The sequence below is a fragment of the Danio rerio genome, chromosome 7, assembly GCF_052040795.2.
Source record: "Danio rerio strain M-AB ecotype USA chromosome 7, GRCz13ab, whole genome shotgun sequence".
Taxonomy (NCBI): domain Eukaryota; kingdom Metazoa; phylum Chordata; class Actinopteri; order Cypriniformes; family Danionidae; genus Danio; species Danio rerio.
Genome location: NC_141027.1, coordinates 24735233 through 24753862, shown reverse-complemented (window position 1 = coordinate 24753862; position 18630 = coordinate 24735233). Strand labels below are relative to the sequence as shown.

Sequence of the window (18630 nt, the reverse complement as noted above, 5' to 3'; positions counted from 1 at the left end):
TAGAATGATGAAAACCTGTAACGATTGACTTTCATTTTTCTTCTACTATGAGAATCAGTGGTTATAGGTTTTTAGCTTTCTTCAAAATATCTTTTTTAGTGTTCAACAGAAAGAAGGAAGAATGGAACATTTGAGGGGAAGTAAATAGAGAGTAAATTGTCATTTGTGGGTAAACTATTCTTTTAAATATAAAGGTTCGGTATTGGCATGGTTCCACAAAAAACTTTAAATGGTTCTTTGAGGAACATCATGGCAAGTTTCTTTGAGAACCAAAAAATCGATTTACAATGTATCCGGAAAGTATTCATAGCACTTCACTTTTTTTGTTACAACCTTATTACAAAATCTATTTAATTCATTTATTTCCTCAATTATACACACAATAACCCATAATGACAATTAGATTTTTTTATTGTTGCAAATTTATAAAAAAATAAAATAAAACAAAAAACTGAAAAATCACATGTACAGAAGTATTGACAGACTTTGCTGTGGAGATCTAAATTGAGCTGAGGTACATTTTGTTTCTACTGATTCTTGAGATGTTTTAGCAGCTTAACTGAAGTTCACCTGTGGTCAATTCAGTTAATTGGACATGATTTGAAAAGGCATACACCTATCTATATAAGGTCCCAGGGTTGGCAGTGCATGTCAAAACACAAACCAAGTATAAAGACAAAGGAGCTGTCTGTAGACCTCAGAGACAGGATTGTTTCGAGGCACAAGGACGGGGAAGGTTACAGAAAAAAATCTGCTGCTCTGAAAGTTCCAATGAGCACAGTGGCCTCCATCATCCGTAAGTGGAAGATGTTTGGAACCACCAGGACTCTTCCTTAAGCTGGCCGGCCATCTTTAGTGATCAGGGGAGAAGGGCCTTAGTCAGGGAGGTGATCAATAACCTGATGGTCACTCTGTCTGAGCTCCAGCATTCTTCTGTGGAGAGAGTAGAACCTTACAGAAGGACAACAATCTGTGCAGCAATCCACCAATCAGGCCTGTATGGTAGAGTGGCCAGACGGAAGCCACTCCCCTCCTGAAATTTGCCAAAAGGCATCTGAAGGACTCTCAGACAATAAGAAACAAAATTCTCTGGTCCAATAAGAATACAATTGAACTCTTCGAAGTGAATGCCAAGCGTTACGTTAGGAGAAAACCAGGCACCGCTCATCACCAGGCTAATACCATCCATGAAGCATGGTGGCAGCATCATGCTGTGGGAATGTTTTTCAACAGCAGGAACTGGAAGACTAGTCAGGATAGAGGGAAAGATGAATGCAACAATGTACACAGAAATCCTTAATGAAAACCTGCTCCAAAGTACTCTTGACCTCAGACTGGTGAGACGGTTCATCTTCTAGCAGAACAATGACACAAAGCACACCGCCAAATATCAATGGAGTAGCTTCACAACAACTCATTAATGTCCTTGAGTGGCCCAGCCAGAGCCCAGACCCAAATCTTATTGAACATCTCTAGAGAGATCTGAAAATGGCTGTATACACTATCATTTCCTACCCAACCAAATAGAGCTTGAGAGGTACTGCAAAGAGAAATGGGCAAAAATTCCCAAAGACAGGTGTGCCAAGCTTGTGGCATCAAATTCAAAAAGACTTGAGGCTGCAATTGCTGCCAAAGGTGCACCAACAAAGTATTGAGCAAAGGCTGTGAATACTAAATTTGCAACAATTTCAAAAAATCTTTTTTCACATTGTCATTATGGGGTATTGTGTGTAGAATTTTGAGAACATAAATTAATTTGATACATTTTGAAATAAGCCTGTAACATAAAAAAAAAAAAGTGAAATAGTGAAGCGCTATGAATACTTTCCGGATGCACTGTATCTTGACACCTCTATTTTTAATAGTGTATTTTGTAAAATGTACATTTGAATTCGGTTGACTTATAGATCAGATCTACTCGGAAGTCAATTTCTGGCTCAAGCGTTTGGTGCTGCAGTTTATTCTTTGCAGAAATCTTCTTTCATCATTTTGGTAGTGGCACAGTCCTTGCACACAATCTAATAGAGAACAGAGCGCTAAACTTCACATTAACAGTCTCTCGGAGACTCACCGTGTTAAAGTGCACACTGCACTCCTATAAGCAAGCAGTCATTTAGCAGGCGCTTGAATCCAGAATGACTTTCAGCTTATTTATTACAGGGAAAATCCCCCTGGAGCAACCAGGGGTTAAATGCCTTCCTCACAGGCACAGTGGAGATAGTTCTCCTTCTTTACTCAAAGGAGGCCTGCAACTTTCCGACTACACACCAACAAGATGTTACAATTAAGAAGCCACAACATGCTCCTTCATTACCCTTTTCAACTTTTATCAATGTCTCAACATTCTGCGTTCTAATCAGCTCATCTCGGCATAAGTGTGCTCGCTTTAACGCATCTCTCATACACATGACTGCACATTCATAAGAGACAGCTGAATGCGCATGCAAGCACAAGCACCCTTACGTCGATGCGTACACTTGAGCACACATGTAGTGTACATTTATGCATGACAGCATCCACACATCTCGATTCCGGTCATCTAAATGCTGCTCATTTTGACAGTAATGTCTCAGAATTAGTCGGCATAACAACAATATCTATATGTCTGTGGATTTCTGCATTCCCGTGCCCTCTTAGACATACGTCTGAATTTCTCCATTGACCCTTTCTCTGTTTCTTGGGCATTTACTGTACAAGAGCAATGGGGTCAAAAATCTGCCTGTCACCATGGCAATAAACCGGTCCATTCATGCGAGCAGCTTGTCATCTCCATAGTAATGATCTGACCCTGACAGATTACTCTGCCTTAAATTCACACTCGCACAGGCAGTTATATGGCCGCATACTTCTAATATGCTGAGCCAGGGGAAATTTCTCTGCATCGCTCTTATCTTGGCTCACACACATTCCTATCGCTTAGCGGCAATATTTTTTTGCCCTCATTTTCTATTGGTGACATGGTTTGAATTCAAGACATTTTGTTTGTTAAAACACAATTTGCTGTACGACACGTTGCTTTATAAATCAGAGAAAGAGACTGTAAATCTTGCTGTTTTATTATTACTTGTGGGAGAGTTTAAGAGATTCAGTGGCATAACACACTATTTAATGCAAAAACAAATCATAATGTGAACCAAACAGCTATGCTTATAGTTGATCAAATATACTGTGGCATATTCGTAATACTTTCTGAAGCACTTTCATCATTAATAAGTGCATTTTCATTTGAGTCAAAACTGGATTTTCACATTGTCCTTCACATATTTTTGATTTAGTGCTCTAGAAATTCCTTAATTCATTTTCCTTCGACCTAGTTCCTTCATTTATCAGGGGTCGCCACAGCGGAATGACCCGACAACTTATCCAGCATGTGTTTTACACAGCGAATGCCCTTCCAGCTGCAACCCAGTACTGGCTCTAGAAATATTTTGCACAATTATCAGTCTAAAAAGTGCCATTTATTCACATCTTGCAGCTGACATCAGAACAGCAAAAGCCGTGCCTAATTCAGCAATGTCTAGTTAGAGCTAGTGTTTGAATGATTCTGTAGCGTAATGTCTAAAGAGATGACAAAACATGTGATTTTGCTACCATTTTAAGATGACAAGGCTGAACGGCATGAAATGCCATCAGTCGAGAGACATTTCCTAGTATTTCTCTGTTGCAATCGGGAGTCACAATAATTAACCTATAAAAGGCCAAAGCAGCACAAACACTAGATTACTGTTGTCTTTGCAATAAGGAAAAACGCTAAACACATGTGGGCATTTCTTCTTTCTGTCTTTTTACTGAACAAGTCTGCAGTAACGAAAACAGGAGATTCATTGAAAACAAACAATGGCCAACCAAAAAGTTGTGGCCAACTCAGGGTTCTACAAAGATATGTGACTGTGTGTCTCATCTTACACTCAATACACTACAATTACTATGGTTTAAATACAGCACTACAGCAAACAAAAGATAGCTAGATTGGTTTAGAATGTCATTTACTAGTTTTATAATGATTTGATCAGCTGTAGTTAGAAATTATAAGTTTTTCTCTTCTAAGGGCTCATTATGCGGCCTCTGTCACCATCTTTTGGAAGGACAACGTCAACCATCTTTGCTTTGCTCAATGACAGGATGATGGCTGCTGACGCTCTGTATCTCAGAAATTATAAATATTTAAAATAGACACTATCCTTATAAATAAACTGCATAGTTGCAATCTAAACAACTACATTCTTGACTAAAAGCCTCAAAAGTACATTATGTTGTACAACAGCAGCAATATTTGTCAAACTGTCGTGAGTTTATTGTTCTGCTGTTACTCTATGAGGGTAGAGTAATACACAGGAGTGCAGGGGCTGTACCATTTCTGATATTGCAGAATATCGCACAGGTTGTATACAGTATTTTAAACTGAAAGCTGTAGTGACATTCATTTATTTTATTAATTTATGCTTGAAATAAAACGATTACTCTCTGAAGTATAACCTTATCACAAAATTGTAAATGTCAGTGTATAAAAGCACTGCATATTATGAATATAAAAACTATACAAATATGTAAAGATCAAGTAAAAGAAAAAGACACAATATTTTTGTAGCCTGTAGACTAGAGTATAATATTAGTCATGTAAAAAAACTATTTGATACATGTCCTTATGATTTTTCACTAAAAATGTCAAAAGAAGGGGGACGCAGTGGGTAGCGGTCTCGCCTCACAGCAAAAAGGTCGCTGGTTTAAGCCCCGGCCGGGTCAGTTGGCCTTTCTGTGTGGTGTTTGCATGTTCTCACCTTGTTTGCGCGAGTTTCCTCCAGTTTTCCCCACAAGTCCAGACATGCAGTAGATTTGTCTGTAGTGTATGTGTGTGAATGAAAATGTGTGGATGTTCCCCAGTGATGGGTTGCAGCTGGAAGAGCATCCACTGTGTAAAACATATGCTAGTAAGTTGTCGGTTCATTCCACTATGGCGACCCCAGATTAATAAAGGGACTAAGCTGAAAAGAAAATGAATGAATGAATGTCAAAAGAAAATGGATTATGGTTTAGTGCTGTGTGTTTGCTTGTGTGTGTGTGTGTGTGTGTGAGAGAGAGAGAGAGAGAGAGAGGGGTTTATCAGAAATATGTACAATTCACAGTCTAAATAATATAATCATTAATATAAACACATTCATAAAAATTTACAAAATTTAAAAAACAAGCTTATCATCTTTATTTGCACACCATATTTACCAAAAAAATAAATAAATAAATAAATAAATTATGTGCCAACTTATAAAAATCAATCTGTAACCTTGCTATTAACCACTCCAGACTTTCTTTCTTGCTGGTTTGTGCTGTCCAATTGTTAACCTTTATTTTTTCGTGTTTCCAAAGCCAGTTTAGCTGATCATGTGAGAGAGAGGGGGAGAGAGAATGCAGTAGGAAAGCAAGATGAAATCAGTTAACTCTGTCATTTGTCAACACAGTGATTGGCTGCACAAAGAGCGAGAGAGAGAATAAACGCAAGAGAAGCATGCCAGAACAGACAGAAAAAAGTCTATTAAAAACAATTTACCATTTAATGTCAATATCTGAATATTCAAGATCTTAAAATAATGTCAATATCCCAATATCAATATCTCAAGCTTTTACATTGACGTGAATAGAGAAGCGTCTGTTCTGAAGTCACTCCCCCTCGTCACGTCCGAGTCGCGCTTCATAGCAGCTGTGCACGTGACGAGGAAGCGAGAAACCGTTCTCAGGTCGGTAAGCAAGCAGTACACGATCACATTCTGTTAGTATCTTGACAATAACGTGCTGGTAAACGTAAAAAGCATAAGTAATCATGTCATGCATTTCGTTTTAAGTGGTCCAGTTAAATTCAGCAGGCTATAAGCGACACATCGTATTTTCTTGCAAATCTTCCCCAAACAAGAAAGCCACAACACTCCCGTAGCAAAGACAGCATGTCCATCTGTCAGCTCTGTCGGAGATTCGAGTTATATGAAGAAAACGCAGCGGTTTATAAAGCAGCAATACACCAATCATAAATCAAAGTGTTGAATTTTTGGACGGGGCTATTATCTACATGTCTAATACACTGTAAGTTAGCTACGTTAGCTTGTTGTGCTAGCTAGCCAAACTGAGAGAGACAATCCATTAGAGGAACAACAGTTTTCCTATGAAATAAACCGGGGCTTTCAGTTTTGTTTTTGTCTAATTTGTCTTGAATATATGATAATGCTGTATAAATGAAGTGCAGGTTCTCTTAATGCAAAAAACAAAACTTCAGTTTTGTTTTTATTAAATATTTTTGTGACATCTAATTGACATTTGCGTTAAGGCAGCTTTCATCTAAAACTATATTAAAGATTGTTGCTAATTACTGTGTTTTGTATTAGTTATGCATCTAGTTTGTGTTACTAATATTAAATAATGTTAATATATCATGTTGTACAGTACAGACTTATATTGGGTACAAATGGGTAAGGTAAACAAATCAATGAAGGCAAAAAAAGGACCAGCTAGATGTAACCAAGTTTTACATGAAATAAATTTGAACTAATTATCCAAATATCAATTTAATGTCAAATTAACTGTTATAAACTTGTTCTAGATCTAACATTATATAAAAACCGTGGTTATTCAGTAAATTTCAAATAATTCTGACAGACCAAATCAGTTGGATGTTATGCTCCCCCCCCCCCCCCCCCCCTCATTTGCCTGCGGGTTGGCATTGACACATGCAATTTATAAATAAATAATCTGAGCATGCAAGCAGAATAGCATTTGTGAGACTTGCTCAGCCTCACTGTCGTGTTTAAGCAAATATGGTTTAAGATATGCTTGCTACTTGCTTGTAGTAATTCGCTAGAAACAGTTTAATGCCAACAACTATTACTATTATATCGGTTTAATGCTTATTATTACCATTAAAGGAACGTTTCCTGGAAAAATTTACATTTTATAATTAGGGTTTAGAGTAACTATTAATTTTTTTTGTCTTATCAACATTTAAAAAAAAAAAAATTTGTGTTGGATAAAAGAACATTTTAAGTGAACTTTCTGTATTGGAATCAGGGTTCAACGCTAAAGATTTTTTCTACTGGCCCAATTGGTTCCAATATTAGTTTAGATTTTTTCTTGCCCTTCCAAAATTTTCACTGGCTCAACCAAAAAAAGAGTTAATAGGTATTTAATAGTGACATATTTAAAATAAAGTGTCAAAAAATGTCTGTGAATTGCTAATTTTAATATCTTTTGAAAAAGTTAATAAATGTATAATGAGTGAAATTCAAAGTGTTATGCAAACAAAAAGCAGTAAGGAAAATGTGCAGCTATTTAGTTGCAGTTCTAAATTAAACGTGGTTGACTTACCATACTGACGGCAAACTGCAAAACATTGCTTCATTGTTTTCCATTTTGTTCCATGTTGTAGTCACTTAAATGTCTGCTTCTAAGACGTTAGAAAGAGGTTTTCTTTCGGCTTCATAATTTGATGTTGCTGCTATGCTACAGTGTGTTCGCTGTAATGGTTATTAACAGGTTATGGAAAAAACAACATGCTCACTTTATCCAATCAGATATGAGGAACTAAAAGCAATATGGTGTTTACAACATCACAGAGAAGGTAGCATGTTTCCTAATTCTAAGACAGTGTTTGGACACAACTGACAAATAGCTGCAGGCAAATGAAACTTTAATGATAAGGCTGCACTGGCCCAATCAGGCCAGTAACTATTTGCCTACTGTCCCGAGCATTTCGCACACTGGCCCCGGGCCATCAGGCACTTCTTATTGTTGAGCCCTGGTTATACTGATTATGAAAAACATGATTGATTTGTTTTTTGTCTTTTACAGATTTTTTTTTCAATGATTGATGTCACCAAACTTGAGTTCAAAGGATGAACAGGGGCCGGGGAGTGAGGAAAAGAAATGCACCAGAAAAAGCAAGTATCCTCGAAACCTGTGATGAGGAGATTCGTGCAGAAGTTGCCCAGCTCTTCAACAAGGTCAGAAGTTATGTTCCCCCTGCAGGGGAGAAATGGACGTTGCCTGACCCAAACGTGGTGCTCTGCGATCCTCACGTGAGTCACCCACGTTTGCAGGCTCTGAAACATTCTCTAAATGAAGTCAAGAATCAGCTCAGCGATAAAGATCTGTCAGTATGGCACCAGCACACTTGTTTCACCAACCGAGCAGGCACTGTTACCTCCCACCTTCGCTCTACGACCAATGCAGAGCTCTGCACTCAGGCTTGGGCCAAGTTCTATGAGATCTTAGGCACTTTTCAACTTCTGCCTGACAGCGCATTGAAGACTGGTGAGTTGAACTCTATACACCTGTGCGAAGCTCCTGGTGCCTTCATATCAGCTCTGAATCACTTCCTCAAGACCAGCGTCCTGCACTGCGACTGGAACTGGATTGCCAACACTCTAAATCCATACTACGAAGCCAACGGACGTGGTTGCACTATTACCGATGACAGACTCATCGTACACACTCTGCCTTGGTGGTTCTTCGGATCCGACAACACAGGTGACATAATGCTTCAGAAGCATCTGCTGGAACTGCCGAGATTTGTGAGCAACATGCGCAGTGTTGATTTGGTTACAGCAGATGGAAGCTTTGACTGTCAGGGAGACCCAGGGGAGCAGGAGAGATTAGTTGCTCCGCTACAACATTGCGAAGCCATTTGTGCGCTGCTGCTGTTAGGAACTGGAGGCTCATTTGTCCTAAAGATGTTCACACTTTTCGAACACTCATCTGTCTGCCTGCTGTATCTCCTCGCCTGCTGCTTTCGCTCCGTGAACATCTTTAAGCCAGGCACCAGCAAGTCTGGAAACTCCGAATTGTATATAGTGTGCTTGGACTATCAGGCCAAAGAACAAATTCGGCCATTGCTCTCAAAGTTAATCCGTAATTATGGACCAGACTTGGCATCCACAGCGTCGCTCTTTCCCCGTCGCTGCATTCCAGACTCCTTTTTAAGTCAGCATGAAGAGATATGCACTTTTTTCCAAGCATTGCAAGTCAACACTATTCAGGAGAACCTCAGGCTTTTCGTATGCATGAGCACAGAGCAGCGCAGGCGATTGGAGCAGCTCAGGGAATACGCTGCAGAGTTTTATACTAAACGGTTCAGTGTTCAATACCTCCCTCGGAAAAGCTGGGTTTGTAGAGGCGGCGTGGTTAGATGGGTAAAAGTTTGTGAGCGGAAGCAAATGGGCTCTTTAAATCAGCGCAAGGAGATGGAGCTTCAGGGATGGAAGCAGCGTCTTGCCCAAGGAAATTATGGGCCGTTCATAGAGAAGCATCTTGTTGCAGCAGAAGGATGTGAGGTTGTACTCAATGGCCCATTGGACGAGTGCGATTTGGGAGCCTGGTTTGCCCTTGAGGGAGCTGCCCTACCGAAAGTCTGCAGTTCCACCTTCTGTGATCAAGAAATGCTAGACTTTCTGAATGAAGCTCTGGAAGGGAACCTGCAGGTCAAAACAGTGAACTGGTCCCTCAAAGCCTTGCCAACATGCAGCTCCTGCAGCTCTGACTCCCCTGTAAGCATCTTATCTGAGATATGCAGTCATCCGGATGTGACATCTTGTTTGGTGCTGGGTAGCCAGTCTTGGTGTGACGACAAACTAACAGGCGTTCGAATCCAGCCTGAGTTTTTGCAAGGACCCTCTTATTGTGGGGTGCAGAACGTCACAATGCATGATGGACAACCAGACTATCAACTCGAGCTTCTGAATGCTGTCCTGTTCGCTCTACAGAAGCAGGATCAGGGCTCAACCCTGGTGATTCCCTTAAGTTCTGCGTTGACACGCTTCACCTCTGGACTGGTTTTCACACTCCACCTGTGCTTCCGTTACATCACATTCCGATGCTTGTCTGGTTGGCCTCCCGCTGCTCTGGTTTGCATGGGTTTCTCTCCACCTTCAGCCTTACCCAGCCTTCTGGACTTTCTCCAGAATGTAATGGAGAAGATGAAGAAAGTTGAACTGGGAAGGCAGGTTCTGCAGTTTGTGCCTTTAGAGGAACTTCTCAGAGGGGAATTACCTCACTTCTTGTCTTCCTTCAATACAGCTGTGATCCGCCAGCAGCTGCATATGCTAATACAGCTTGATCAGAGCACATAATGCTAGCCCAGCATGGCTTTATCCTCTGGAAGAACTTATCATTTTGAGTATATTCATCATAATCATGCCTCAGTTTGCTTAGATTAAAGACATAGCCTCGGTTGTGCTAGTGCCACGGTGGACATTTAGGTTGTATTGGAACACAGATTTCCCCCATTTTAGATATTTACACTGGGGAGGATCTCTTTCTTTAACTTTGAATGTGCTGCATATGACTGGGATTTTCTTTATAGATATATTTATGTAAGAGCATGTGCAGTTCAACATTTTTATTCTAATATTTATATTTGTTGCCTAGGGCTTTTTTATACACTAAAGTTCTTGAGTTGACTCAAATTGTCTGTCCTGCCTGATTTATTAAAACCCTTTCTTTATGGGCATATAAAGTGTTTTCATCACAATATGTAGATGTTGTCTTAAATAACAACTAATTGAAGCTGTTGTGATGTGGGATAGTTCACCCAAAAAATTTAATTTACTCATTAAGCCACCCTCAAGTGGTTCCAAACCTTTATGGGTTCCCTTTTTCTGTTGACAGTGTATCCGCCGGGACTTAAAATGTCTTAAAATGTCTTAAAATGTCTTAAATTTCAAAAACAAAATTTTAGGCCTTAAAAATTACTTTTAAATTTAAATTTGCCTTAAATTTTGCCTTATTGCCTTAAATTTACTGAAATATTGTGTTGTATGTCTTATATCATTTTAAACAGGACTTAATTTTCCTCTGTCTAAGTGCAGCTATATCTAATCGGGCCGACATCCATCCAATCACCAACAATCCATCTTAATAAAATTAGGGAAGGAAAACTAAAAACAATTACACAATTCCTCATGATAATAAGAGAGCAGTATATCGCTTTGTTATCTTCCATTCATACATAAAACTATTACAAAAGTAAGGGGGAGACATAATATTTATACATAGCCATGAAACTTTATTACAGAAATGCATTAGGTTGAATAGAAGTTATACTTAAATTAGACCAAAAGCCAACAAATATATATTTTTGATTATTTATGTTATTGCCTCCACAATAAACATACTTTTTACAATGTTAAACTTGACATAAAAAAGAAAGTAATATTATGTTGAAAATAGTGTATACAACTAGTTTTTTGTTTTGACATGTTAAAGTGTTGCTAAGAAATTTAGTTACATTTGATTTTTTGGTGGATAGCAAAAAAAAAAATTCATTGGCCCAACCGGACCATTAGAAATAATCATTAGTGTTTAGCCCTGTATAAGTCTAAAATAACATTTATAATGGTCTTAAAAGCGTCTTTAAAAACTTGCGTTTTTAAAAAAAGCGTCTTTGAAACCTGCAGAAATCCTGGTTAAACACAAAATAAAAATGTGAGAAACATGTAACCATTGAATTCCATAGTAGGAAAAACAAATACTATGGAAGTCAATGGTTATAGGTTTCCAACATTTTTTAAAATAACTTTTGTTGTTCAACAGAAGGAACTCAAACAAGGTAGTGATAAATGAAGGTTGAATAAATGATGACAGAATTCTCAATTTTGAGTGAACTATCCCTTTAAATGTATATAACTGTGTACTTTATTTATTAAAAACTTTAGTCATTTACCATTGTAGAAAATCATTTTCCAACAAAAGTGCTTTTTAGGAGTCTACACTGTTAAAAATATCTGTTAATCTGTTAATTAACTCTACAGTTTAACAAAGTGACTTATTGACATTTTAGTAGTTTGAAATAATGTATAGAGAAATAAGTCTGTACAATAACAGAAAATGTACTGGCAGTTTATTACAAGGTTTTTATACCATAATATACAACAGCAACCCAGACAACAGATCCCTTTAAACTATTACAAATATTAAAGGTGCTGTATGTATGCTTTTGACACTTCTAAAGCATAAAAATACCTTAATATGTTTGCAGCTATTTAAGAAACATGACAAGTGAACATTCTTGTTTATCTGAAAAACAATGCTGAAGTCAGTAGTTTTGCTTTAAAAATGTGTGTTCTATGCCGGAAAGCTGCCTTTTGGTTCTTTTAACCCGCCTAATACCAGTTTAGCCAATTATATTTTAGCACCCTGGGTTGCCTTGGTGAAAAACAGCATGTTTCATTAATTGATTCATTAATTAATTAATTCATTCAGAAATGTTCTCAAAGCATGCGCTCATGACCGAAATGCAACCTCTGGTGGACAGTAGTAGACTCTAAAATAAGACGCAGATTCAGAGTTCCACATGAGGTTTTTAATTAGCAAATAATATAAATATTACCAGTGTAAACAGGTGAGCAGGTTACATTGTAACCTCGTGTCCTAACAATGTGCTACCTGAAGAGATTTGCAGTGATAAACAATTTGGCTGTTTGCACTAGACGAAACACGACAGAAATGTAAATACAGCCATTCAGAAGCACAGAATATGCACTCACTCAAGAAATAGTAAGGTTTAAATCTAATTAATACATGTTAAACTTCTTTAACATTATTAAATGTACATGCTGAATATGTGTTGGTTTTGAGTCACAGTTCTAAAGTATAATTTTAAACGGTTTATTTAATCTTTAAGATCTGAGCCTAAGGTAAACTGTCTGCTCTGGCTGCATAATGGCATTTAAATTCACATTATTTGCATTTAACACTGAATAAAGCACATGAGGTGTATCTGAGGAGATCAGTTTATCATGTTGCAAAAAAAAAAAAAAAGACATTTCTAAAATATCAATTTGAGGAGTTCGTTAGAACAGAAACTCCTTTTAATATGTAGAATATTCCTTCTATCGTGTGCTTTGTATCGTTGCTTTTATTTAGAACACGGTTTAAATCAGCCTTGTTGGTCCTTAATCTGGCAACCTGTGCTTGCGTTTGTTTTTTTTCCAGGAATGCAATACCTAGTTCAACCACTGGGTGTCAAACTTACATACTGCACATTCAACAAAATGAACTTTTCCCAACTTTTCAAGGTTTAAAGCTGTTTGAAGGAAGATCAAGGTCCCATAATGCAACTCAAAAGCATAAATATGGCAGAAAATAAAACATGAATCCCAAATATTGAGAGCATGATTACACTTTACAATAAGGTTTTGCTTGTTAGCATCAGATCTAGCACAGTACTATACATATTTACTCATTTTAACCTCATACTTGTACAACATTTATTTCTTTACATAAAACATTTGTTAGATTATAGTATGGTCCGAAATTAATATCCTATACTTGTTTCCAAGTGTTAATTGGTGTATATCTGGCCAACAAAATTCAGCTTGGTATGCCTTTTCTCTGCTTTTTCTTAATTAAACATTGTGCTATGTTCACCACTCCAAGTAAAAAGGGGGTTTTTACATAACAGCTGAGTCTGAGCCAAGGGCTATGTTATCTGAGTTATACATTTTTTATGTTGGCAGATGTGATTCCGGTTGAGTGATCCAACAAAAGACTGCCACATCTGCCATATTTTCTGACCAGCATGTGTTTATGGAAATGCCCACGAATATGCGAAGAAGAAGCACCGTCTTGTGTCTCATGAAGGTAACTGTTTTTGCACGTGTCTGACAAGTGCTTCTGTGAAAGTTCTCTTAACGCGGCCACTCAGGGAATATGTTGTCTGCTCGTTTGTTTGATGTGAGGGACTTGGTTCTTATTAACCGTGATTATTTTTAGCACAGGGTGGATTTCTGCACAGCAAGAGTGAGGGTTGTGTTCTCGCATCTGCATTTGATCAGTAGATTTACACTAATCTCCCAACACATTCAGCAGTTTCCTCCCGGTTTCCATGTACACACAAATAGTGGAAGACAGCAGACGTTCTAGTTTATAGACATTAAACTTGTGAGCAGCAACTTGATGTCTAAAGACTGACGATGGTTTAACTAGCAATTTAAAAATAGGAAATGCCAAGCCTATAGCCTTACAAACACAATGCCACAGTAGACAGCTAACCGAAATCTGTAAATACAAGTCTTCTAAGCTTAGTAAAGTCATAGCCTGTCATGCAAATCCTTGTTTCTTATTGTGTTTTGTTCACTTCAGATATACCTGATATGATTAGCTTTAGAAGTAGTGGCAGGGAAAAAAGTAAACAAACTATAAAATTGTATTTTGTGTAGCAATCTTTACTTGAAAAACTGCTGCAAAATATATATATTTTAATTTATTTTATTGCTAACACACAATATTTTAAATAATTTAGCGCAATTTCCCAAACCATTCGTTTTATTCTCACAATACAAATTCCCCTGAGAAACCCTGACCTGCTTACTCACACGTTATCATTAGCTCACATTTTTTCCTGCAGGTCTACTAAAAGCCTTGTTCTATCTCAGAAATGTTTACTCCAACGGCACCATACCCTTCTCTCATCCCCCATTTTGCACTACTATTTATCATCTACATTTACATAGTATATCTTGTATATATCTCCCGTTCTACCTTAGAACTGTTTACTCCACCTCACCCTACCCCCCCGTCTCATCCCCTATTTTGCACTGTTTATTGTCTAGTTGTTTCTACTGTAACTTGTTTAGTGTGATTTATACTGATAGGATATACTTGTATGTGTGCACAGAGTAATGAGATGCACTTAATCTCATCGCACATGTGTATAATTTACAATTGGTGTACAGTGGCAATAAAAGGCTTCTATTCTATTTTAAAAACAGCCCTCATTTTGCTCAGGGTTAATATGTTCTCATTCACAAAACACAATACAGTTCAATCAGAATTTCAGGAAAATTTAAATATGATCACAGAGGTTTGTGCATTGGAAAATGCACTGGAGAAAGAATCATTTACAGGGGTTTTTATGCTACACAATTACATTACACAATAAGACTACAAACTAGAAGAGTGCTTAGTAAGGTATAAAGTCAGAAATTGCTATATTGGGATGACATTTGGCTGAAAGTGCAGAAAATGCTACATTTATCAATTTACAGACTGTATATAGATTTATTATTTTTTACTGCATAGTAATTAACTATGATTTGTGTCCTCACACTCAGTTGCAATGACTCAGATAATTTAGTAATTAATAAAGTCATCTGGAATGGCAAAGAAAACGGGACTCCCAGAGTTTATCAAGATTCTTGGGATTCATCTTCAATGCCTCCTCCATCTTATCCCAGACATGCTCAATAATGTTCATATCTTGTGACTGGGCTGGCCCATCCTGGAGCACCTTGACCTTCTTTGCTTTCAGGAACTTTGCTGTGGAGGCTGAAGCATGAGAAGGAGCGCTATCCTGCTGAAGAATTTGCCCTCTACTGTAGTTTGTAATGTAATGGGCAGCACAAATGTCTTGATAGCTCAGGCTATTGATGTTGCCATCCACTCAGATCTCTCGCACTCCCTCAAACTGAATGTAACCCCAAACCATGATTTTTCCTTCACCAAAATTGACCAATTTCAGTTAGAATCTTGGGTCCATGTGGGTTCCAATAGGTCTTCTGCTCTATTTGTGATGATTGGGATGCAGTTCAACAGATGATTCATCAGAAAAATCTACCTTCTGCCACTTTTCCAAATGATCAACTAAAAGTCAATTTGTTGCTTTTACAACTGGGATCAACGACAAGATGTTTGTCTGTAATAGGCTTCCAAAATCTGTCTTGTATTTGATAGTATTTCACTTTTTTTAAAATACCCAGTTTCTCAATATTTTCTAAGTGTTTTGAATTTTAATCGTTTAAGAAAGTAGGTTTTGTGGATTATCTGATGACTATTATTGATGCTTACAAAGGAAAAAAAAATATATATTTTTTGACAAAAATATTCTGTTATGACAGTTTGAGATTCTGTCTTTTGTGTTAGCATTCAAGAGAAACTAATGTTAAAACAACAATCATGATTCAACTGATTCCCTGTTTTGTTAGCCTGACTAAAACGAACATAAATACCCAGAATTCCTCAGTATAATGGGACACGACTGCTGGTAAACCTCTGAGCACAGTTATTAACATATATAGGATGTCGAATTTAATGTAACAAGAGCTATGAATACAATCTCACACACACTAGAATAAATTTAGCATAATATGCAGAAGTGAAGCGGCCACCTGCCATGCGGGCCTTTAGTGGTTTCTAAACTGTCAGGACTATGGACAGACTCACAGTCGGAGTGGGATTTCCATAATGTTCCTCCCTCAGCCTCAATAAAGCATGTCTATTAGCAACTATCAGCTTAATTTCTTTTTCTATGAACACACATTTTCCTAAAAGAATTCCGTAATAGTAAAGTGACACACTTTTTTGATCACGCAAAAAATATTATGTCACTAATAGCTGTCCAGCATATGAGATTATTCACAATAATATCTCTCGCTGAAATCTTGACATATGCCACACATGCAGTATTTAATCCACCGCTCTTAAAGCCTCTTTCTAATGTCACTCTCTTTTTTTTTTTAATCTAGAGGAATGAAATGCATTATGAGTCCAGCTTTAAACCGATCTGAGACCTGCCAGGGTAAACCTCCATAACTCTATGGTCTCAGCACTGAGTTAGCTAGGATGTATGCCAAGACATTGATTCATTAAACTAAGTGTTTTATTTTGTAAAGTGTTTCAATAATTCATGCAACCCTTCTTCTTTTTCCCCCCTTTTTCTTATCAGATGTTAGTCATGTATGCAGAGCTGCGTTAGTCAGAAGGTAAGATCCAAGTAAGTCATGTTCATCTGGACAGAATCTTCTCTTTTCACACGCAATTTTCCAGACAGTATAAATATATGCATCCTCTATATCACTGTCTCCAAAAGTGTGTGTTCCTGGGAAAAACTGGCCAACTGTAATTTGGAAAGCTACATTGAAAAGCAATGTGTGTGTGTGTGTGTGAGGACGCATCCATTACAATTAGGACTTGAGCCTGAGCACTCTGAATGGCACATACACTGAGCTTTTGTTTAGTCAGCACACATCCTTTCAAAAGAATGACTAGATTGAACCTTTTTAAGCTTTGTTGTTTAAACTCAGAGGAATTAATTAAGAACTCAGTCTTAAATCTCCCACAATTCAACTTATCTCTCTTTTCCGTCTCTGTCTTAATTAGCTGTGCATTGCCTGCTGCACTGCACTCTTAAATAAAGGCTTTAACGATTTTTTTGTGGCAGTGTTGCCATAGAAGAAGCATTTTCACAAATGCTTAATATGAAGAAAATATTTCATTTTGGCTTTTATTCACATTCATGGATTGATCTGAAAATATAAACAAATATAAAGCTCATCTATACCTGCTTAATGCATTGATGAAAAATAACAAACCTCATTGGTTCTAGCTTCTGTGACCAAATTTACATGCTGTAAGCATTGTTTGTTGATCAATTTTTGCCTGTAAACCGAAGCTTAAATTAATTAGTCAATCTCATCAAGCGTTCATATCTCTTCAGGAGAGTAAATCACTCGATTCATATGAATTTAATTTGTATTTAATTACATTTAAAAGTGTGAAGAGTGCACAATCTAACTGAGACTTGTCACTGCATCTACATACTGTTGCTCTTGTGGGGATTTGAAGTGCTTTTCTTATTCTCATTTGTAAATAGTTTTGGGTAATATTGTATGAACGTAAATGTAAAGTAAGTGATGACAGATTTAGCATTTATGGGTAAACTCGGCAGAATCATTTGTTAAAAGTACAAATTGAGATCAAACCTTTCTTTTTTTTCCTCCTGAGACCCAAAGGATTTTTTCTTTTTTTTTTTCTTTTTTTTCTGTGATTTCCTACATCCTTTGCGTTAAAAAAGAGATAAATTTAGAGTTTTTACATTTTGTTTTCATTTTTGATTTTACAGCATGTCCACAGTAGTGGACTACAGGACCATTTTAGATCAAAACGACCGCCACTCAGACAACAAAACTGTACAGGATATGGCTGTAAAGGGATAATAATCCAATATTAATATAACAAAAACAAAACAAAAGCCATTTTTTCCTTTTGTATTGAAATTCCTGAAAAAGTTTAGTCTGAAAGAGAGCCGAACTCAACCCATCTCTGGGAAAATATATGTAATAATAATAGTAAAAAAGCATTTAAAAATATAAATTTTAACTACCTCTCTCTGTCGCACATCCAGCGATCGCTTCCCAGAGGATCGCTGGTTCTCACACAAACTCTCATGACTACATTTCCGCATTTCCCAGGACTACATTTTCATACATGCACTGCTCCCAAACACGCACGCCTGCTCATTCATCTATCCTGATTGCAATCACCAGCTGGACCTTGTTCACAGACTGATATCACTCCATTCATAAGCCACTCTCTCACGCTACCAGTTTGCCGAGTCTTGTTTTCCCAGTGTGACATTACGAAGCGTTTCTCCCTGTCTTGTTTCTCTGTGTTTAGATCCTAGCCTTGCATTCCTAGTTATCCTGTTTAGTCGCCTGCCTTTCGACCTTTTGCCTGTGTATATCGACTACGATTCTGGACTGTCTATACATACCCGTTTGCACCTGATTTGACCATTGCTTGCCTGACATTGAATAAACCTGCATATTGGGTCTTACCTCCTGTTGTCCTCTGTCATTCCACCCAGCCGTGGTAACACTC

General features: G+C 37.6%; 1 protein-coding gene across 3 annotated transcripts; it reads left to right on the top strand.

Annotated features, from left to right (window-relative positions):
* The first annotated feature begins 5646 nt into the window (after nt 1-5646).
* Nucleotides 5647-18065, top strand: cmtr2 (cap methyltransferase 2). 3 transcript variants are annotated; one of them, XR_015494659.1, is made up of 5 exons: nt 5679-5729; nt 7828-9973; nt 13491-13614; nt 16497-16595; nt 16697-18065. XR_015494659.1 is itself a non-coding variant. In NM_213433.1 (2 exon segments), a coding segment is annotated over 1 exon segment (2232 nt). In that variant the 5' UTR covers nt 5647-5729; nt 7828-7871; the 3' UTR covers nt 10104-10483.
* The last annotated feature ends 565 nt before the right edge of the window (nt 18066-18630 follow it).